General features: G+C 41.5%; 3 protein-coding genes across 7 annotated transcripts; 2 read left to right on the top strand and 1 right to left on the bottom strand.

The window, feature by feature from the left end:
• Window positions 1-1,892: 1,892 nt before the first annotated feature.
• On the top strand, window positions 1,893-9,916 carry slc35a3b (solute carrier family 35 member A3b). 5 transcript variants are annotated; one of them, XM_069139555.1, is made up of 8 exons: window positions 1,893-2,071; window positions 5,822-6,074; window positions 6,243-6,394; window positions 6,765-6,887; window positions 6,989-7,163; window positions 8,615-8,733; window positions 8,925-9,058; window positions 9,720-9,916. In XM_069139555.1, the coding sequence occupies exons 1-8, from the start codon at window positions 2,060-2,062 to the stop codon at window positions 9,811-9,813; spliced, it is 1,062 nt and encodes a 353-aa protein (XP_068995656.1). In that variant the 5' UTR covers window positions 1,893-2,059; the 3' UTR covers window positions 9,814-9,916. The 5 variants fall into 5 exon arrangements, with proteins under 5 accessions (XP_068995656.1, XP_068995661.1, XP_068995660.1 ...); XM_069139557.1 differs by lacking the exon at window positions 1,893-2,071 and adding an exon at window positions 2,185-2,215; XM_069139556.1 differs by lacking the exon at window positions 1,893-2,071 and adding an exon at window positions 4,337-4,446.
• Window positions 9,917-10,585: 669 nt separating this feature from the next.
• On the bottom strand, window positions 10,586-15,085 carry fam78ba (family with sequence similarity 78 member Ba). The gene is made up of 3 exons (XM_069139561.1): window positions 13,885-15,085; window positions 13,433-13,712; window positions 10,586-12,745 (listed from the first exon to the last, which is right to left on the bottom strand). The coding sequence occupies exons 1-3, from the start codon at window positions 14,217-14,219 to the stop codon at window positions 12,503-12,505; spliced, it is 858 nt and encodes a 285-aa protein (XP_068995662.1). The 5' UTR covers window positions 14,220-15,085; the 3' UTR covers window positions 10,586-12,502.
• Window positions 15,086-15,207: 122 nt separating this feature from the next.
• On the top strand, window positions 15,208-21,760 carry cmpk (cytidylate kinase). The gene is made up of 6 exons (XM_069139595.1): window positions 15,208-15,474; window positions 17,082-17,228; window positions 17,989-18,141; window positions 18,259-18,335; window positions 18,608-18,704; window positions 20,671-21,760. Exons 1-6 carry the CDS (start codon window positions 15,331-15,333, stop codon window positions 20,710-20,712), a joined length of 660 nt encoding a protein of 219 aa, XP_068995696.1. The 5' UTR covers window positions 15,208-15,330; the 3' UTR covers window positions 20,713-21,760.
• The last annotated feature ends 211 nt before the right edge of the window (window positions 21,761-21,971 follow it).

Raw genomic sequence — 21,971 nt, 5'->3', positions numbered from 1 at the left:
AAAATATATTTTGGTTTAAAGTGCGCGCATTCTTTTGCATTCCAATTTACTTTTTTTTTCTTTTTTTTTAGGTAATAGTGCCACATTTGTTCAACAGGTGTCACCAAACTTCTGTAGCGTCAGTCCGTGTGTGAATCGTTCATTCAGAAGAGGAGGAGAGATCCGTACCGAGCTTAAAGACTCAACTGTACTCTATTTTTAACTTAGTTGAGGTGCCTTTATGTGCCCTAGCTGGCTGCAAGTCACCGGTGGGATCAACGACACGAGTGTTGTGTTTAAGTAGTGAGAAGCGGAAGACTTCATCATCCACGTCCTCAGTTGAGCTCCGGTCCTGCAAGTAAGTTTCTGTGTGATGGAGAGTTTGTGAAGGGGCTCTTTCAGGCATGTCGGGGAAATCAAAAAAAAAAAAAAAGTTTACAAGAAGCAGATGAGAAGCTAAATAACCTGTATGATTTTATCTGTCTGCGGAGACATCTGCTGTAGCCAAGTTTTTAAGTCTCTACCTCCTGTTACCGTTTTTTTAATCCGTTAAAACGCCTTCAGGGACCGTTGGATAAATTATCATCGGTAGTAAGACCATCAGAGTAGGCTGTCCTTTTCTTTACACAGACACGTGGGCCTGTAGCCTACTGACAGCTCCGTATCCTGATGATGATGATGATGATGATGGTGATGATGGTGATGAAATTCAACAGGTTAAATCAGTTCCCATTAAAGAATGAGGTAGGGTTTCCTACAGATGGCTGTCCAATCAGCTCACAGATCCACGTCACCAGCAGCAGACTCATTCAGATGTTGGACACATGATGTGATTCATGTACATGCAGCATGAGCAAAGCTTCACTCTGTCCTGAAGCCTGTCTCATCAGCGCTGCGTTACCATGTCCTGTGTGTTGAATTCTCACTTATCCCAAAGGTGGAGCAGTCCACCTTCAGCAGGGACACAGAGACTTTCTTTGACCTAAATCCACCTCAGATCAGATTTTCTGTTATCTGATCCTGTTCTCATCTGTGCAAAAATCAGATCTTTGACTCAATGATCAGTTTGCTGTATGGTTGATATAAAAGACCTATATGTATATAATCTTGGTTTAAACAAGATATCTTTAACCACTGTGGCAAATTGTCTCATTGTGTCATTGTGTTGTTGTTGCATGTATGAGGAATTACATAATTACAACTTCATCCAGAGCAAACCCCAAACATCTGTCTTCCCATGCTTAACCACACTTCAGTGTTACAGTTGCCATGTTACCAAAGTTGTCATGCTACTTTTTTTTTTCTTTCGTGAAATGAATGTTTTACATTTAATTATCTACAGCTTCCATCTGTAACTCCAGGTCTTTAATACATCTAACGTGTTTTTCAAACCATACTCAGATTCAGTAGATCAATATCTTACAGCAAAATATCCAGAGTTTAATATTTCAAATGTATAGTTAGATTCCCTCCTTTCAAGAGCTAAGTTACTTATGCATTGTAAACAGGAAAGACTGTCCCCTTGTTCAACACCAGAGGGACCCCAACCTGTTTGTGTATTGTTTACCTGTTCAAAAGCTACATGAGAACTTTACAGAAATTGAAAGAGTTTATAACATCTCGGTTCAAATTTAGCCTTTACCATGCAGAAGGGACAAAACTGTATTTGGAACAAAACTGTAACTAACAGAGAACACGTTTAAACGTGATGGGTGTCTTTAATTGGGATTCCCTGCACACCTACAGCTTCTACCTTTTGCCATGCCTATAGCTCTATAGCTTCTCCGTTCAGTTTCACTTTCACTTTCATTTGACTTTGAGTGGCTGAATTCGATTTTCCTGGTCGACATCCATCTTTAAGATGAACTGAGCTGATTGCATCACCCATGAGCATCACTCCTGCATCCTTTTCCTATTTACTTGCCATACCTCTGTTACTACGTCACCCTCCTTTGCTTCCATTGGTCGGGTTATTTTCATACCCAGGTGTTTTCCTCGTCTAACCTGTCTGTGTGCTCGGGGCCCGTCAGCGGAGCAGGTTGTTTCACGCTGGGGCTCGAGGTGAAGATATTTGCCGGATATGTCCGAACAGGTCAGTAGAGGAGGATTGCGCATCTCTGCGAGGACCGCACTTGAGTGTTTGGAGCTGTTTGTGTCATGTGTGGCAGGTTGGAGCGTGTTGCGGTGGGCTCGGTTGTCCGCTTCATTTCCGTATCTGAGAGGCTGCTGGTGGTTTGTGAGTGCACTATCAATGAATATCCGGCATGAATGATATTAGTGATTCTCTGTTGTACGCAGGCTGTGTTTCGTGTTGATAGGACTCTTTGCGTTTTAAGGAATGGTTTTATGGTTTCGGATAACATTTTTCAATACTGTGCAAAGATAATATCGCTCCCACGTGTGAAGCTTGTTGTTCTGTCCAAGGTGTTTATGTAGTAGACCGGAATAATAGTAAGCTGTATTAAAGGTTCATGCAGGGATCAAGCATCTGGTAGTAGTGTAATACGTATTTAGACTCTTTATTTATGGAAAAGTAGCAATATCACAGTGAAAATACAGTTCAAGTGAAAATCCTACATTCTTTAGTGTGCTTGTTGGCTGAGGTGGAGCTCATTTTAACTCCTTATGTACTGGTCAATTGTTAATATTTCCCTGTGAAATACAATAAAGTAGCTGAAAAAATAAATACTCAATTACAAGTGGAAGTATTCAGATCCTGTAGTTAAGTAAAAGTACAAATTCAGCAATGTAAAAATACTCCATTACAGGTAAAAGTCCTGCACGAAATGCTCTGCTTGAGTAAAAATATTTGCAGCAAAAAATATTACCGTAAAAGTCCTGATTTGGTTCCTCTAACTCAAATATATGACTTGATTAGATTATTAATAGTGAAGCATCACTTTGTAAGCAGCTTGTTTCTGTTGTAGCTGCTGCAGGTGGAGCTAGTTTGAACTACTTTATATCCAGTTTAATATCCAGGGACAGCAGATAAATCGGAGCGGTTGTGTGATGATTACTGGGAGAGGAAACGAGTGAAACAAAGTTCTGATCCACATATTTGTTTTTTTTCTCTAATGTTTGGTTTTTGCTGAGATGTTGAATAATTTGAATATTTATGAAAATGAAACCATTTGAGATATTTAGTGGGAAAAAAAATCAATAATTTGGTGGAGCTGTTTAACATGTGATCTGAAATGTGATCTGACCACACACTGACTTTAGTAAGACGTCAGAGGACATGAAGATTGGAAGCCACTGGTTTATTCTTTCACAATATGTCGTATTTTAAAAGCTTGTTGTATTATCGATTGTGTAAAATCTTCATCTGAAACGTAACTAAAGCTCTCATAGAAATGTTCGCAAAATCCTATTTATGTACAGTACTTGATTAAATGTGCTTGAATACTCTCCTCCACAAGTAGTTCCAAACTCTTGTAACTGAGTAAATGCACTTAGGGACTTGCGACATGCATACCGCTGTGTTTTGAATAGCTTGCACCGTTCCAACATGCTTTTACTAAAACTTAGTGACGCAAGCAGTGTGCTAGTAATCGCTATGTATTTGCATCTTGACATCATTCGTTCCTTTGTCAAGTAAATTTGATCAAACAGGTTAAATGACATGAGCTTCGATGGCAACTAAAAAGTGTTCTTGAAATGTGCTTGGAGGGATTTAGGAGAGTTTGCTGGGTGTGAAGAAAGACACACACGCACTCACACACGCACTCTCTCTCTCTCTCTCTCTCACACACACACACACACACACACACACACACACACACACACACACACACACACACACACACACACACACACACCTAAACAGAGGGGGATTGTGCAGCCATACCCCTCTGCTCAGCAGAGTTGCTACATAAGGCGGTTAGTGTGCTGCACACACCACACCCCTAGTTATGTCAACACTACTTTGGCTTGTTGAACACCCTCTTTTTACTTGAGCAGAGTAGGACAAATAATTAGACTACTTTATGACATGGCTGTAGTAAATGTAAAAGTGAACCATTTTCTCTCACATATTACTTTTACCAAATAATCTTGTGTTTGAAATTAGACAATACGGCTTTACAATAAAAGCAGGATGACTTGCAAAGATGGTCAATCTGGTCCAGGTACCCAATTATCTCAAGTTAATAGTGATACAATGCAAACAGTCCAACTGAGTCAATCCCACAGTTTGACTTCTCTACCAGAAAAAGTCCCTCTCACCTCTCAAAGGGAGCTGTAGGCAGTGACTCTACAAGTGGCATTGCTTCATAAATCTAGTGTGGGTGTAGTCTCTGTGAACAAGAGTTTTTACATTTTGAAGGCAATGTGGATGAGATGATGAAGAAAAGTGGAAGTGGCAGCAGTGACTGTTCGGAGACAAAAAGCTTCCGTCAGGAAATATAAAGCAGAAGAGAGACCAATGACTTTTCTTCAGAGCTCCCAGATGACGGCATTATGAGACTGGTAATGTTTACCTCGTTGCTGTCAGCTTAACTGTTCTTGCATGACACTTTAAGAACAATAATTAGACAGGAGACAGTGTGCTTTTCTTCTTGGGGTTGAGCTGAGGGCTAATACATTTAATCCATACAGTTTTAGTGGACATGAAATTAAACTTGCTGAAACTGGCAGAATTTAAGTTATAGCTTATTGTGACATAGGATGTGTCTTAATATGCTGTGTCAGTATGTGTCAATCCATTACTTAACAAAAAAAATACAGCGACAAGACTGTAAAAATACGAGTAAAAATCAAGTGTAATTCTGTAGAAATAATCTACCTGAATGATGTGTTATTACATTATTAAATTGTTTCCACGTGTTCAAAAATTTGAAAAAAGTTTTCCTTTAAAAAATGTTTCTTCAGCTGATGATTGATTGTGTTGGAAAGAAGAAAAAAAAAAAAAATTTGGACTTTAATCCACCCAATCCTGTCAATATTTGCGTCTCAGTTAGTTAAATGAAACAACTCATAAATTTTGGGGGAGAGAATCCTTTTTTTGCTGAACAGACATGCACCAGTGACAACCACAATAAAATCTTATTTGAAATCAAATGCCAGTGTCACAGTCCTCAGGAATTGCTTGTAGCAACACCTTCAATTCCATGTTTTTGATGACATACTAAAATCTAGTTTAATTGTATTGCCTTAGACAACATATTCCCCTTTAGATGCACATTAGAAATCATTTAAATGTCCAGAGGTAAGAAATGTAATGTACCAGAAAAAACAACAACTTTTATATAAAGGGAAAGTGACAGCTGTGTTTTTGTCGACCAACTATTGGTCACTTTCACTAATGACTGACCAACTTCCTGAACTGACACCGCTGTTGTGGGAGGAGATATTTCCACAGTAATGGAGCATCGGAGCAGTGACAACTGTTTCCAACTCTTTCCCCCCCTCTTTTTCCAAATTACTTTTACTGTTAGTCTGTGTTTCATGTGCTGAAGGTAGGTCAGAGGAAGACCTGACACTGCCTCAGGCTGGAAATGTTAGCTTTCTGTTTAACTACCACTTTAACTGCAGCCTCGTCCGCCCAGTTCCTGATCGCCTCACACTCCCTCTCTTTTCTAAGACTCCTCTGACTCTCTAATGTCTGTTCATCCTCAACCTTTTCCACTATTCTTTCATGCCGTAGTTTGTTATCGATTGTGCGATATAGAAGTTGGTTTCTTGCTCAAGGACACTCCAGCAGCTTTGCTCTTAACTCTATCTTTTTTAAGGACACTCCCATAGTTTCTGAGGTCCGTAGATTCAAGCAATTAGAGGTTTGTCTCCTTTCTCTTAATGTACCTGATTTTGATCCACTCTTATTTTCTTTGTGTCTATCCTAAAGGCTCCTCCGCTGTCTGCTGACTCGGACAAAGAGGCCCCCGCCATGGCCTTGTCCCCGTCCCACTCCCACTCCTCCAGGTTAAAGTACATGTCTCTAGGGGTGCTGGTAGTGCAGACCACCTCGCTGGTGCTCACCATGCGCTACTCCCGAACCCTGAAGGAAGACGGCCCCCGCTACCTGGCCTCCTCTGCTGTGGTGTCAGCTGAAGTGCTCAAGATCATCGCCTGCATGTTCCTCGTCTTCATGGAGAACAGTGAGTAGGAAAACGGCTGAAGACTCGTGCTTTCTCGGTCTGCTTGCAGGTGTAGATTTGGCCCCACTGGGTAGAAGATCTTGTATAAACTCTCCCCTTGTCTTGTAATACACTCCATGGGTGGTCCTCAGGTCGATTTACTGACAACCCTCTCTCTGTCTCTGGCAGATTACAGTTTGCAGGGAATGAACCAGCTGCTGAATGAGGTTGTGAACAAGCCCGTGGAGACCATGAAGCTGGCCGTTCCAGCGGGGATCTACACGCTGCAGAACAATCTGCTCTATGTCGCCTTGTCCAACCTGGATGCAGCCACCTATCAGGTTACACATGAATGAAAGAATGCGCTGGTTCAAGTTCACTGCATGAACTGCATTTGGTGTTCTCACCAAATTCAAAGTTCCATAGTCGGAACATTTTATTTTGAAATAAAACAAAACTTCTTATACTCATCATAAGGTCAGATTGAGATTTGAAAAACTCGAGCAGTAATTGAATCTTTCCCTCGCTTTGATCAAAACTATACATTCGAGGAAGTGAGTGAAACTGTGACTTTGCCATAAGATTGTTTTTGATGTGACTCATGTTCTCCTTTCATATTTACATACCTGGCTACCTCTGAATATGTGTTGTTAATTGGAGTAAATCTGTCTTTTATGTTATTAATCACAGGTGTGTTTGTGCTCCACACAGGTCACGTACCAGTTAAAGATCCTCACCACAGCGCTGTTCTCCGTCTCCATGCTCGGGAAGAGGTTGGGCTTGTACCAGTGGCTCTCCCTGGTCCTCCTCATGGCTGGAGTCACTCTAGTGCAGGTATCAGCAGACGCCGGCATCGTATAGTCCCTGTGCAGTTTAACAAAGTTATGTAACTCTGACCAGACAGATTATAAGTACTCTCTTTTTAACCTCCACAGTGGCCCACAGACTCTGGAGATGACTCGGAGCAGAAAGTCCTGTCTGCAGGCTCCCAGTTCGTGGGACTGATGGCCGTGTTGATGGCCTGTGTGTCCAGTGGTTTTGCCGGAGTTTACTTCGAGAAGATCCTCAAGGAGACTAAACAGAGCGTGTGGGTTCGTAACATACAGCTGGGTGAGTGACTTCGGTCTCTAATTGTATTGTGGGGGAGATGATATGAGTTGAGTGAGTAATGGTGTATGCGTGTGAAAAAGTTATTGAAATGATGGGTTGTTTCTTACCCATCAAACATTAATGAATGATTTCATTCTGTCTGCTTTAAATACGTGTATTTCTATCCTGTTAAATTCAATGCTACATGGTAATAAAAGCCTGCTGTCTGCATACAGCAAGGAGTCGCTCAGCCAGGTCACTATATATCTCTCCCTTGCAGCTTCTTGCATTCACACAGAGACACCATGAAATATTGAACCTTTGGATTTCAGTATAATACAAGCAACATTTCACTGACACACCTGATGTGGTCATACTCCACTGTCATCTTGATATACTTAATATATCAAGGTGTTAAAGATAACACTCATAATTGGTTCATTTTTGCAACATGGCTCTTATGTCTGGCTGAGAGCCTCAGGTTCAAGTTCCTCATATTGTATGCTAACGTAACAAACAGGTTTTTGAAGTTCAACAGCCTAGTGTTTCATGAGCACTCGTCTCTTTCTCTCATTCACTTGATGATTCACTTCGCAGTCAAATGTCATCTGTGTAAATTGAGCAAATTAATTAATTAATTGCTTGTTGCTTCTGTATGCTGCTGTAGCGAAAAAAATTTCCCCTCGGCGATTAATAAAGTAACTACCTAACCTAACCTCACCTAAACCTTTCATGGTGTAAGCTAGTGCGTTTCTTGGTATGTTTGTGTGCGAGTGCAGTACAATAATGTGATGACAGTAGGAATGACAGATTGTTGCTAGAAAGAGGGGAGGAGTTAAAGGCAGGTTTATGGCCATGGGAAACAGGCTGGATACCTGTCAAACTTGATGAAAGTAATACTTGTTCTCTTGTATGTGTCAGTGTTTCCCAAAGGTGAAAAATGTACTTGTGGTGGTGGATACTTGTAACGATGTGCATGCAGAGACTCGTGCATTTTAGTGGGGGAGAGTGTAACCAACACATGCAAGTTATCAGTTGCTCTGGGGCTGCGCAAAGAGACTCAGTTATTACAGTGCACCCTACTCAGACAGTTATGTGGCCCACAATTAGTTAGTTCATGAAATAAGGCATCCTAATGTAAATTTTTATTTAAGTTGAAACAAAGGGACTTTATTTACCTCGGTAGAGTCTATGTATGGGAAACACTGTGTGTGTGTGTGTGTGTGTGTGTGTGTGTGTGTGTGTGTGTGTGTGTGTGTGTGTGTGTGTGTGAGAGAGATCTCTTGGGGCAATTAGGTGTAGTGAAACACCGTATTAGGACAGCAGTCTGGGTTAAGGTGACAGAACTGCAACTTTTGTCAACCTTAATCATATTGTTTCCTTTTTTCCGCAGTAACAGTTAAACTATCACTTTATTATTTTTCCTTACTTATTAATTTTTTTTCTCTCTCTCTTGCTCTCGTCTCTTTCAGGGTTGTTCAGCTTTGTGTTCGGCTTCATAGGAATGATGTTGTATGACGGCCACAGGGTGAGGCAGTCGGGGATGTTTCAGGGCTACGGCACAATCACCTGCATAGTTGTTGTCTTACAGGTTTGGTCACTGTGTTTCACTTCATTCTCACCTTATCCTTTGTGCCCCATTTGTGAAGTTGTCATTGAAATGAATGGGTGTATACGCATCTTCTTGTGCAGGTTTTACCTGCACAAGAAGATGCGTATACACCCATTCATTTCATTCTTCATGTTGTGTGTGTTTAAGTGCAAAGTGGTCTTTGTCTACAGGCTCTGGGCGGGCTGGTCATCGCAGTAGTCATAAAATATGCAGACAACATCCTCAAAGGATTTGCCACCTCTCTGTCAATCATCGTGTCAACACTCATTTCATATTTCCTGTTGAATGACTTCCACCCCACAGGGTAAACACAATCATGCTCATGCACACTCCGTCAAGGCTTTGTTTTGATATGCAACTGCTTTATCAGTGCCAAACCCTGCATCCTTAACTTATGTTAGTGCTAGCAGAATTACTTCAGGCTGAAATGCATCAACAAATCCTGGATTGATTATAATGAAATTTCATACAGACATTCCTCGTGCACAGAGGATGAATTCTAATGACTATGGTGACGCCTTTACTTCATCCCTCTAACGCCACCTTGACATTTGTGGTTTTGATTGAAACTTTGTGACAACAACTGGATGGACTGTCAGGATTTTTGTATTGCTCATTTTGGTGATGACTTTTCCTCTGGCGCCACCATTATGGTCAAAATTCCAGTTTGTCCATTCCTTTGGTTTACGATCAAATACCAGCAAAACTAACAGCATCGGCCTCAGCCGCGCTTTGACTTTAGTGCTAATCAGTTAGCTTGATAACATGCTAAGCTGACATGGGGAACATAATAAACTTTAAACCTGCTAAACATCATGAATTTATGTAAGGATCTTTTATCTTGAACATCCTCCTATGTGTCTTATTTACGTGACATGACCTGAGTACACAATAGTTTGTTTATTGAATTCATTTTAATACATTTTTTTGGTTTCTTTTCCTCCCTCTTCCTGTCTCTCCCTCAGGGTATTTTTCTTCGGGGCAGTGCTGGTTATTGCCGCCACATTTCTGTACGGCTACGAGCGCAAGCATGCCAGTAGCAGCGCCATCAAAGTGTAGTCAGAGACCTCTGTGAACTGTGCTACCTGATAGAGGAGATGGTGGCCACCCAGCATCGATGGAGCAGGACTGCATGAACTGCAACACGTGTTCAGCATGTGGAAACTACACATGCAGGAGATGTAGAAGCAATATAACCTGTTACTACAGCTGTGTGGGAATGTGTCCCTCCATTTCTGAAGAATTGTTGCTCAGCACAAATGAGGGGTGTAAATGTTGTGAAATACATTGCTTGGTCAGGGTTTTTCCTTATAAAATACTAACTGGAGAATAGTGCAGCTAACCCGTAATGTCAACACACACTGGTGCAGTAAAAAAAACGTACTGCATGTGCATTTTAAAGGGTCCAGAAGGATATCATGATGAAACCATGGCCTCATGGATATTTTAAACATAATATTTTATAGTTAAGTATTTTATCTGTGTATTTATGTGATATGTGACAATGGTAATGGGTTATAGTTATAAAACAAGAAGGGGATTCATGATGCTGGTAAGGATTCAAAAAGAGCAGACTACTTGACACAGCTTCCATCTAGTGGTGGAATGAGGAGCAAACTTGCTGCAAAGAGGAGGGTACCTCTGTCCTAAGATGCTGAATGTCCGCTTTTATATGAGACAAGATGAGATCTCATAAAAGGGATCTGACTGCTTTGACCTTGCTGCTCACCATCTGAGTATTTATATCAAAAGCACTCGTTGTACAGTTATTTAAATGAAATATAAAGGTTTTTATGAGAACAAGTGAATATATTAAATAATCTTTTATGCCTAAACAACCTGCTCTGCCTTGATCTTCTCTTACATCAAAGTGCATGTGTGTGTTGATGTGTGTTTGTGTGCATTCTCACACACACACACACACACACACACACACACACACACACACACACACACACACACACACACACTAATGCATACACACACAGCTAGGCACACCAATGAATATTTTCAACTTGTTTTTTTTTCAGTTCCAGTTGCAGTGCACTCAGGAAAACCAAACCAGTCTCTATAGCAACAGATGGCTGGGTGAGCTGAGGTGCTGTGACAAACAGACACACTGAATTAATATGACCTAATTTAACCTCTTGAGTGTTTTTAAATGGTACTAACAGCCACTTTTAATCAACAAAGACCCCGACAAATGAAAGCAGGTTTCAATCAGATGAACAAAAGCCCGTCATCTTGCATATTTTTTGCCTTTTTTTCCACATTGTTTTCAGCAGATATATACTTTACACATATGATGTTTGCATAGTTGTGGATTTCAGAGAAGAAAAGTGTTTTTGTTATGTTTGGTACGTGTGATGAGGTGGACAGACAGGGGAGGAACAGAACAGGCATATGGGAAGGTGAGGCGTGAACCTGAAGAGAAGCACAGATGGAGGATGAGTCACGTGACTTGTTTGTGGAGTGGCAGGCAGGGACTTGGACTGAGCCCAGGACAAGACCATAACACCGACACAAGACGGTCTTCATCATATATGTTTATCTGCAGCAATCTACAGAAAAACAAATGTGATATGAGGAGATGACTTCATAGAAGCAGTGTTGGCACTCATCCAAATAAACCCTCTCAAAACAGTGTCTGGTTTAAATTCATACAAAGTAAACTATTAAAAGTATATTTAGATTCCCTGATTGTAAGAAGATTTATGTAATTTAGAAGTGCAAAATGACCTGATTAGTGCCACATCAAATCTACCCTTAGTCTGAGTACAGTTTGGCCCCGTTCCAGTTATAATATATGTCCTGACTGCTCTCACCCTCTTGTTTTAAATTCGTTGTATGGCACTACTCCAAGTCATTTACACTGCACTTATTGAAAGCAGGTCTGACATTATTTATTTAATGGAGTAAAAGATCCAGCTCTCCTCTCTGATGGCTTGTCACCCATCTGAATACAATATCAGCTGCACAACGGAGGTGAGTGAGTTGTAAATATGTTGGTGCAGAAGTTCGGTGTGTTAGCAAAACTCCAGTGAAAACTACAGCAGATTTGTTTTTCTCTTTCAGACTTTTATGCCAAGTGGGTGCTCTTAATACAATCTGTTTGACGTGAGTTTAATCTTAAACCTAAAAAGAGTCATATAATACTTTGTCGCTTTTAAATTATCTGAATACATCCTTTAATACTGGTACTGAGTGTGCTGAAGGCCTTTGTTGGCACTGATGAGGTTTAACCAGCCTGCAGGTTGTTTTTTTTTGTTTGTTTTTTGGCTGACTTTTCAATCAAAATGTCTTCAGGTATCAAGTTATACAAAACAAATGCTTAAACTTCTTCAAGAACTGTTTTTTTTCCCTCTCACTCTCATGCAATAAGGTCTACATAAGGATGCAGGATGCAGTTCTTGTTGTGGTCTAATAACTCTGTGGTACGTCTAAAAACAGTGTTCCTTCATCGCTAAAAGGCCGGCAGAACTCCTTATTGCCGTCCAAAACTTGCCAGGGGTCAAACGAGCCTTGATGCAACTCCAGGTCCTTGACACTAGTTTGTTGTAGACTTCTTTTTCTGACAGATCCAAGATGTAATATCCCCTCTGGCTTATTATAGTGGTCTACTTGTATCTTTTAAAGATAAGGGGCCACAGGGAAACCATCAAGCTTCACAACTTCATCTCCTTCCTTTCCAATTACATCCCCCCTTTTTCTGCAATCATACTTAAGTCTGTGCAACCTTTTGATCCTCTTATTTTGGCGGTATGACCACAAGCGGTGCCCCTCTCCTCGGCCTCCACATTAGCACTTGGGCGTCGTTGGCATTCGGCCTCCCCAACGCGTTAGGAGGGATGGGCTCTTGGTAGTTGAGGATGTGCGGTTGCTCCTGGTAAGGACGACCCACCAACGAGGCTCGAGAGCCCAGAGGCATGTCTGGATCCACAGCTATATCCACCCGCATCCGCCACCGCACCGTCTGCAACACAATACGCTCCTGGAGGAGGAGAGAGGCATAATGTTAGTAGAGTCGATTCTATGTGTGCGTGAATGCTGCAGTCTGTTTTGTTTAGGAGTGTCTTTTTAAGGCCTCATTTGTTTGTGCATGATGTCCTCCACTGCTAATAGATGTGTAGTCAATGTGCGCAATAATAAATGATGGGATTAATGATCATTTCATTTTGACTGACACAGTTTTCTGACCTCAAAACATTCATGTCTACAGTCAACAGCCGACACAGAACTACAGGTATGTTCTACTCCTGTTCTAAACTCATTAATCGACAATGAAGAAAACAAGCCTGAATAACCTGGAGAGAATGTTGCTCTTCCAAAAAGACAACATGTGAATACTGCAGCAGTTTGGATACACATTTTCTGCTGGACTGACTTTTGATGGGTTTTACAGGGGATACATTCAGGAGAGCTGAAGGCAATGAGGAGGTACTTTGTAACTTTACACCAGAAAGGGAAAAGTGCTGGGGGAGCTGGTTACATCACAGTCTGTCTCTGTGAAATGCAAGAGTAGTTTCTAAATATGTTTTTCATTTTAAACTAGACCAAACAGTTTAACATGAAGGCAGGATGGAAGAAATGATTTGTGGATACAATGTGAAGGAAACTGATGCAAAATAACAAAATAATGCGATGCAGGAATAGTCAGGCTGCTGTTTTGGTCCTATACCTTGGTGACAGAGTTCATGGCCACCAGCCAGGTGATGAAGCTCTGGTCCCTGGTGATGTGGGTCAGCATGGGTGTGTTGCTGTTACTGATGGGCACGGCCCAGGTCACACTGGGGTAGAAGTTGTCGTTCATGCTGACCGTCAGACGGGACGGTTTGGACGTAGGGCCGGTCAGGGTGACCGTCTCTGTGGTGTTGCCGTACCAGGGGTAGCTGACGCCATCCGAGTCGCTGATGGCCTTGACTCGACCCTCTCGCAGCTCTGGTAGCTCCCAGCTGGACCTGTGGCAGCGGACGGTGGAGGACAGAGAAAGGATGAGAGGCTTTGCAGTGCCAGGTGCAAGCTTGTGATGTCCTGAGTGAAATAAGTGGTGTACACATCAAAACACATGCCTACCGAGAGACACACACACACACACACACTAAGGAAAAAAGTTTAAACCTGTTCACTTACATGCCAATGTCACCATAGGTGTTGTAGAACTCCATCTGGGTGCAGGCTTGGATCCAGCCCACCACCCAGGTTTCATTGCGGGGCACTGGTGGCATCACAACTCCTGCTGAGGCCCTGAAGTAAGGCGTCTTGTAACGGAGCACAATCGGTGAGTTCTCCTCAATGATGGTGGGACACTGGTCAATAGAGGCGGACACCTCATACACCACAATGTTCTCCCGTCTGATGCGGGGCTTGCATGCGATGCTCTGAATACAGCCCATAGTGCAGGCGACAAGCAAAATGAGCAAAACCAGAGAAGACGGGAGCAAATGATACCTGGCCAGTATGCACATCAGTCCCCTCAGGGTTCCACCCTTGCCTGAAGAGCAGACCTAATCTTTTAAGTGCACATCATCAGTGAATGGTTGGTAAGAAAAAAGGAGAGAAAATGATGGGGAGTAACACAGTCACCATTGATCAAACACATAAACATCCACCATCATATTTGCGGGATGATATGGAGGTGAGATCGCAGTATTGACTTGGGGGGGAAGTATCACAGATCTCCGCAGCCTCCTCCCCCCGGTCTGCCTGCTGACTGCCGCACTGCCCTTGGCGCTCGTCCCCAGAAACTGCAATCCGGCCTCCCCTGGGCTGCTGCTGCTTCTTCGCCGAGCGTCCGCAGGCTCCTCTGCTCCTTGTCGAGTCCGCACGTCCGGCTGCACGTCGGTGCCCCTTGATCCTGCTGCTCTGCTCCCGGCTCTGCGCTGTCATGTCAAGTGGCGACAGGGCGGCCAGGTGCGTCAGAGCAGGGGGGCTGGATGCCTTTTGTTTGCTTGGCTTTCCTGTGTTAGCCCTGCATTCGCGCGGCGCCCTCAAAAGACAGAATCGGGGTCTTCATCACTTTGACCTACATGAAAAGAGGCTTCGCCAAATGAGCTAGACTGAGTCTTATGAAGGCGAGCCGACCGGGGCTATTCTAATGTTTTCCTCGCAGTGTGTTTCCATTCTTCGGGACGCATGAATGGTGCATCATGAATGGAGGACGCGAGGCAGCATAAACGTGCAGAAAGCAGTCCCTATACCACCGGTCTCTCGGTTAGCCGTCTCATTGTTATGTCTCCTCGGGCCGGTGAACACCACGGACCGGAGAGCATCCTCTTCCAGCAGCGGGTCGCCTTGTTCGGTTTGGAGGTGCTGATGCTGTAGCGCTAGGGGAGGGGCGTCACCCGACCTCTGCATTGAAAAAAAAAAAAAAAAAAATAACAAGTGCAAAGAGGGCGTGGTTACGAGCCCGCGTCACGGATCTGCGGAACCCCATTGGTCGCCGAAGTCAACAGCGGAAGTGGTGTCGTTTGCCTCGTCGACCCGCACTGACACGCATTCACCGGTCAACTCGGCGTTTTTGGTTTTGTGCTCCCACTCCTCCGGCAGGTTCACTTCTGTCGCTGGTAGCGCCGGTTTATGATCGGCCGTTTGTTCAGTAACGTGTCTCAGAGGGTGCCGAGCTTGCTGTACCGGGCGTCGCTGACGATGAAGCCCCAGGTCGTGTTCGTGCTGGGCGGGCCTGGCGCCGGCAAAGGGACCCAGTGCTCCAAAATCGTGGAGGTACGAGAAAAAAAACAAAAAGGACAATGAACACCGCCGAGTGCGGAGGTTGAGGAGGTAGCATGCCGTGATGAAAATAGTGTTTGTTACGTTTGTTGAATGGTTGGGTCTTCCGGTAGCATCTCTTTTACGAGGTAATGTCTCAAATTCACTGACTTCCGGTTGTCCTCTAAAATTGAAGCTGTGTTAGCTTGCCGGCTAGCTAGTTCCCCCCCCACACAGGATTTACAGTTTATGTGCTGATATATAAACATTTATTGGCAAACAGGAGCTCTTAAGTGCCATTTTAATTATTCAGAGATTACCCTGCGGTAATTTTTTTTGACAGCAACCTAGTAAAGAAAAAAGTATATATTTTTTTTTTTGTAGCCCCAAGTGTTTTATTTTGTGCGGTCTGAATGAATGGGCGAGATTTATGTTTGTTAATTAACTTGACAGCAGCAAACAAGAGGGAACAGGAGATCACTACCCCAGGGACATTTCCTCCATGTCGTGACCTCATCTATGTGTCACGGTCTGGAGTGAACTTCAGCTTTCAACTTTGAACAGATCAGACTTTATTGAAGGAAGTTGTTATGTTACAGCAGTATAATCAACAACAGTCTCGATGAACCATGACGACAACACAAGTGGCAGTGAGTAATATACACGATATGTCTTTGATAAAAAAAAAAAAAAACTGTATTCACAGTGTGTCCACCTGTCACACAGAGGTGAGTTAAAGTAAACACATGGCATTTATTGGATGAGGAGCCGATCGCCCCGTAGAGGTGTGCCAGATGATTAGTCACACTTGTATGTTCAGCTTTTGTACACGAAGACGTATTTGTTCAGTTTCCATCCAGGATCTGCCGTCATGTGTTTTCTCTCGTCTGAGCGGAAATTGCCGCACTCGGATGGATTCGATTATTCTCTTGATTGTTTGCAGTTGCTCATCTCCTGTGTTGTCGTCGGTAATAAAACGTTTTAAAACGTCAGTCTACGTGATTAGGTCCAGAGAACACGGGTGGTGCAAAAGTAGAGGAACATATTCCAGTGGTAAAAAAAAAAAATGTCATTCGGGGAGTCGATGAGTCGCTCTGTAACGTATAATTTACTTGTTCACCGGGAGTTGGACAAGAAAAGTTATTTTCAACAAAACGTTTAGAAAGTTTGAAAAGCCAGAAGTTTTCTGGAGGATGCTGCTTTGATGTTTGGTCTGAAAGTCATGAATGCTCGTGAAGATGCAGCTCTACTGGGGGCCGACGTGGATGCTTTGATGTGAGTGCCTGCATGTTTGTTAAAAAGTGCCTCTATAAGAGAGACTTTATAACTACTTGTGTGTTGGCTGCCTTGCTTCAAGTGCTGTGGCGAGGCCTGAATGGCAGCTCGGCATAGAGGCTGCTTTCATTCGGTACACAAGGACTGACTTCTTCCTGGCGCGTGAGTGAAAAGGATTTAGCCCGTCTGTAGAGGCTGTCGTCCTCTGTAGAGTTTCATTGCAGTAAATAAAATACCAGTCCCATTCTCATTACAAGACATCAATCTCATGATGATTTGTTTTGATGTTTCATCCCTCAAGATCAAGTTGTCATTTTCAGAAATGAGTGTTGTTCTGTGTCTCTCAGAGCTACAACTACACCCATTTGTCTGCCGGGGATTTACTAAGGGCAGAGCGAGCCAGAAAAGACTCCGAGTCCGGGCAGCTCATCGCCAACTACATCAAAGAGGGGAAAATTGTTCCAGTGGAGATCACCATCAATTTACTCAAGAAGGTGCGTCATGACTACAGGCTGTTAAACTGGTTTGTGAGAGGAATGTCGTGATGTGTGTGCCACAGGTCAGACACTTCATTCAGGACCTGTTTGCCAATCCGCTGTTGTGAACGTTGACAGGACTTGAAAAATACTGTTCTGCTTATCAAACTCTTAGTTTACAAAGTCTGTCTGTTCAGAAGATTCAGTGAAAATACAAATATATTTCAGAATCTTTCAACCTTCTTAATTACTTTGAATTAAGATATCGCTGTCAACCGACTTTTAACAATGTACAGGACATTACAGTGATCATCAATACATTTCTGAAGATATTTATTAAGTAAATACACTAAATATTTGCATCTCCAATTATTGTGGAAGTAAGTATTCAGTATTTTCTTCTATTCAATATAATTTAGAAAATAAAATGTTCTGGGCTTGCATTATTGCTCAAACATAAAAACTAATTTGAAGACATCAGTTCAGGCTCTGGTAACTTGTGAACTGTCATTTTTTTTGACATGGAAGACGAGAAAAATATCAATAATTCAAGTAAATAATTTTTTGCAGCTTTTGTCTTGTTTTGAGTTTATTGGGAACATGTCAACACCACTTACGCAGCTCATTGCTAATGGTTGAACACGTATTTGCAGAAGCTGCTCACAGCTTCACTGAGTTTTATTTTGTACTTTGTTAGCACAATGATACTTGTTGCAAACCTTCTATAAATACACATTAAAAGTTTTTAAAAAAAAGACCTTTTCGTTGTCGTTTTTAGGCTATGGAAGAGACCATGCATAAAGATGAGAAAAAGTTCCGTTTCCTCATAGATGGTTTCCCTCGCAACGAGGACAACCTCCGGGGGTGGAACATTGTCATGGATGGGAAAGCAGATGTCAAATTTGTGCTTTTCTTTGACTGCGGTAATGAGGTAGGTCATGGAAACTAGAGAGCTAATACCCCTGTAGCTATTTTTAGCTGCACACCGTGCTGAGCTGGCATCCTGTGAACCATCTCACACTGAGAACACAAGCTTTTTTGTCCACAGGTTTGCATTGACAGGTGTCTAGAAAGAGGGAAGAGCAGTGGACGCACGGATGACAACAGAGAAAGCCTGGAGAAAAGGTGCACGCCTCCATTTTTAAAGTGTACTTTGTTTTAATGAGCGAAGTCCCTCCAAAAGTGTACTGCTGCTGAAGACAATTGATTTCATGCACTTACTTCCGTCTGCCTTTAACAAAGTACAACAAGCATGTCTGATCAGTATAGATTTCTATGACCCATTTAACGGACTGGTGGATACCTGCATGTGTGTGTTTTTGACCTAATTTGTGTCTCCTTCGAGTCCCTCGTGTCATCTGACCCCAATAACCAGCCTTATTTTTTCTTCGATGCAGAATCCAAACCTACCTGCAGTCTACGCGACCAATCATCGAATTGTATGCGAAAACAGGAAAGGTGCACACCGTAGACGCTTCACGTTCTGTGGATGAGGTGAGTAAACGGCATCAACTGGAGGAAAATACCCATGAATGCCACCCACCACAGTTTTGTGAAGGGAGGAGCAGAACCTTTAGAGGAGGTGGTGACATTTAGCACAGTTGAGAGTGAAAGCCTGAGAAACCTGTCGATCAAAGTGAATAATTTCTGAATGAGAGGGATTCTCCAACTTAATATCCACAGTGTGTTTTGGTTGCAACTTCTGGTGATAATTGCACAGGAAGGTATGAGTGAGTGGGATGATAGAAGTACGCAGGGCACCTCGCAGCACAATGAGGGCCCTCAGAAAGCCTATAATTAAATCTGTTTAATCTGCAGTTTTGAAATGTGATGTCATTAGCACGGTAAATACACAATAATCTCGGCTGAACAAGTAGTAGGACGAGTGACTATTTCTTTTATTTAAAATTATGGTCAAAAGTCAGTCAGGCTGGTAGTTGATAACAATCCGATGATTTCAGTTTGAGGACTGGTCTTAACTTCTGTGTCTATACACCGTATGACTAGTGCCTTTTAGATTTTAGTTTTATTATGTTACAACTGTGACTAAACTTTTGCACTTCCTGTTACTGTGTTTCTTGAATGCAGACAAGCAAATAAGACTTCCCTGGAATCACGTTTAATTTGCAAATTAAGATGAATTACTTTCTAAATCCTTATTCTTAGAAGATTATTTATATATGATATAAGACATATCTGGGGGGTATCTTTTAAACAAATGATTCTCAACTGGTGGGTCGCAATCCAAAAGTGAGTTGTGGTGCCATTTTGCAAATGTGTGCAAAAAAAAAACCCAACCCAAAAAACAACTTCTATTTGGAAATCTACAGAACTGCTGTTGCTCTGCTTTTATTTTGAAGGACATAAGTTTCTCATGACAATATTTCATACAGTTGAACGTACATTGTTGAAACTGCCCTTTAAACTTGTTTAAAAAAAACATATATGGCTTTTGTTGAGAAGTTTAAGGTATAATATCCTGTCATTCATCCAAATATTAAAGAAGAAAAAAATAAGTATTCATCTTAATAATTAATTGAATAGTCAACTAACAGACAACTACAGCGTCTCTTCTGACAAGACTTTTGTCTTGTATTATTATAAAGTAAATATTCTGTTTTTGGCTTTCTACATTTATACTTTTTACACTTAATGAAGATCAAAAATGAAAATGCAGTTCCGGGTAGCTCGGTTGAAGCGGATAAGTCCGAAATGTTTTTGCTGGTACTCCTCTGTACGATGTTACTGACCGTCTTAACCTGTTATGTTTGCTGTTTGTTGATATGCGGTTCAGACCTGTTAAAATAGCTGCATGCGAAAAGCTTGATTAGCTCATCTATCTATCTATCTATCTATCTATCTATCTATCTATCTATCTATCTATCTATCTATCTATCTATCTATCTATCTATCTATCTACTCAAAATGTTTTACTGAAAAATGTTCTAAATGGCATCAATATATGATCGTACTGTGGCTGTTTTCCTGCTACTCTGGTCTTGTTAAAAACTAAGAGAAGCAAGCTATATTGTAAACTGTAGGCTTTACTGACTGCCATTTCTTAGTCGATGAACAACGGGTTCATACGAACTAACTACTAACTAAGAGCAGGGCATGAATGCACCAAATTTTACTGCCAAAATTCTGGAAGCTACAGTGACTCAATGTATAAAATAATTTTACAGGTAGGTGTTGAATTTTTACACATTACACCTTGATTTGCAGCCCTATTTCAGATAATATTCTTCGAATAGAAATTAAGTTTTCATCCCCAGCATCGCAGCATTAGACTTTAATAAATGAAATGTTGTTATAACCAATAAGCATGATACCCAAAATGAAATGTTTTTCTGTGTACTTGACATTTGATCAGAGTTATACATACACGTTGCTTTGGGTGGTTGTAGTTTGAATCACAGAGGCTGAGGTCAAAATACACTCACCTGTTGTTCTCTTCCAGGTGTTTGCAGATGTGAAAGCCATCCTAGACAAAGAGGGCTGAGTTTCTCCAACTGCCAACAACATTCAATTACCTTTTTAGTTTTCTTTTTATCAACTGCAATTACACTATATTAAGTTTATATGTCCATTCATATGACTTTTTACATTTGGTTGCTTTGGATTTCTTTGTCTTTTGTAAGTGCTTCGCTGTTGGTTGGTCTGCAAGTGTGTGTACAACGGGTTTTAGTATGAGTGAGTGGTAGAGATGCCTAGTAGCTACTTGTGATCAGCTAGTTCTTGTTCAGAAGAGCTCACAGTTCAATGTCCTTCATCATAGTCTGAGGCCTTCGCATCGGAACAAAATGTATTCTTAGCTTAGAGCAGCACTTATTTTATCAATCAAAGACACTTTGACTGGAAGTCTCTAAAACACGGTATGTATCACTAATGTCTTCAGAGTATCATGTCACGAGAAGCAGCCGTCATGCTTCAGACCAAATAGTTGTTCGACTCGAGGACAAAGATCGAATGAAGTCTTTACAAAACGGTCAATAGCCTGTGTGGCCTCCAAATAAAATAAATACAACATCTGTCTCGTTTGATGGACAGAACGACAGCTGCTTTTGTGCCATGTAGAAGTATCGGGTATGTTTCTGTGATAGATGTTCATTCCACAATGAATATTAAGTTGAGATTATGAACACGTCATGTGTCACGTGTGCTTTGTCAAAGCGGTGACATCTGGGACTAGTTATAGTGAAAACATGGCAAATGAACTTTGTTAATTATCTGCTGTATCTGCCTGTAGGAGGCAGTGTAAAGCTGAAAAGTAAAAACAGACTTTTTTGGTTGTCTTACTTAAAATAATGAAAAATCTTTCTCAAAAAGTATTTATTTACTTCTTTGCCTGTGTATATTTTACTACTTTACTCAGTATGGTATTGTGGCCCAGTACTTGGAAAAATTTTGATCGTGTTTTAAAGTCTTTCATAATATTTTACAAATGCTCAAATCTCAAGCCCTTTGCAGTTTTGAAGCCAATCGACCAGCAGGTGGCGCCCAACATCACAGTACATGCTCCCAATTAATACACTATATTTTGTATCTTTTTTTGTTTAGTTTTTTTCCTTCATTTTTCTGGATTTCATGGCTTATAAAAATGACTTCATTTATTGGTTAATAAATTTGTGCTTAATTAAAGAAGATTACAATCACAAAAACTGATAAAGAAAATTCAATTAATATCTAAATTAATAATTGGTAAATCTGTTTTTATCTTCTTTATTTTAGAGTGTACTCTTTCAGCACGTATTCATATTA

The sequence above is a fragment of the Embiotoca jacksoni genome, unplaced genomic scaffold (assembly GCF_022577435.1).
Source record: "Embiotoca jacksoni isolate LCO1_2020_lvr unplaced genomic scaffold, fEmbJac1.0.p SCAF_83, whole genome shotgun sequence".
In the NCBI taxonomy this organism is placed as follows: domain Eukaryota; kingdom Metazoa; phylum Chordata; class Actinopteri; family Embiotocidae; genus Embiotoca; species Embiotoca jacksoni.
This window is presented reverse-complemented; position numbering and strand designations above follow the sequence as displayed.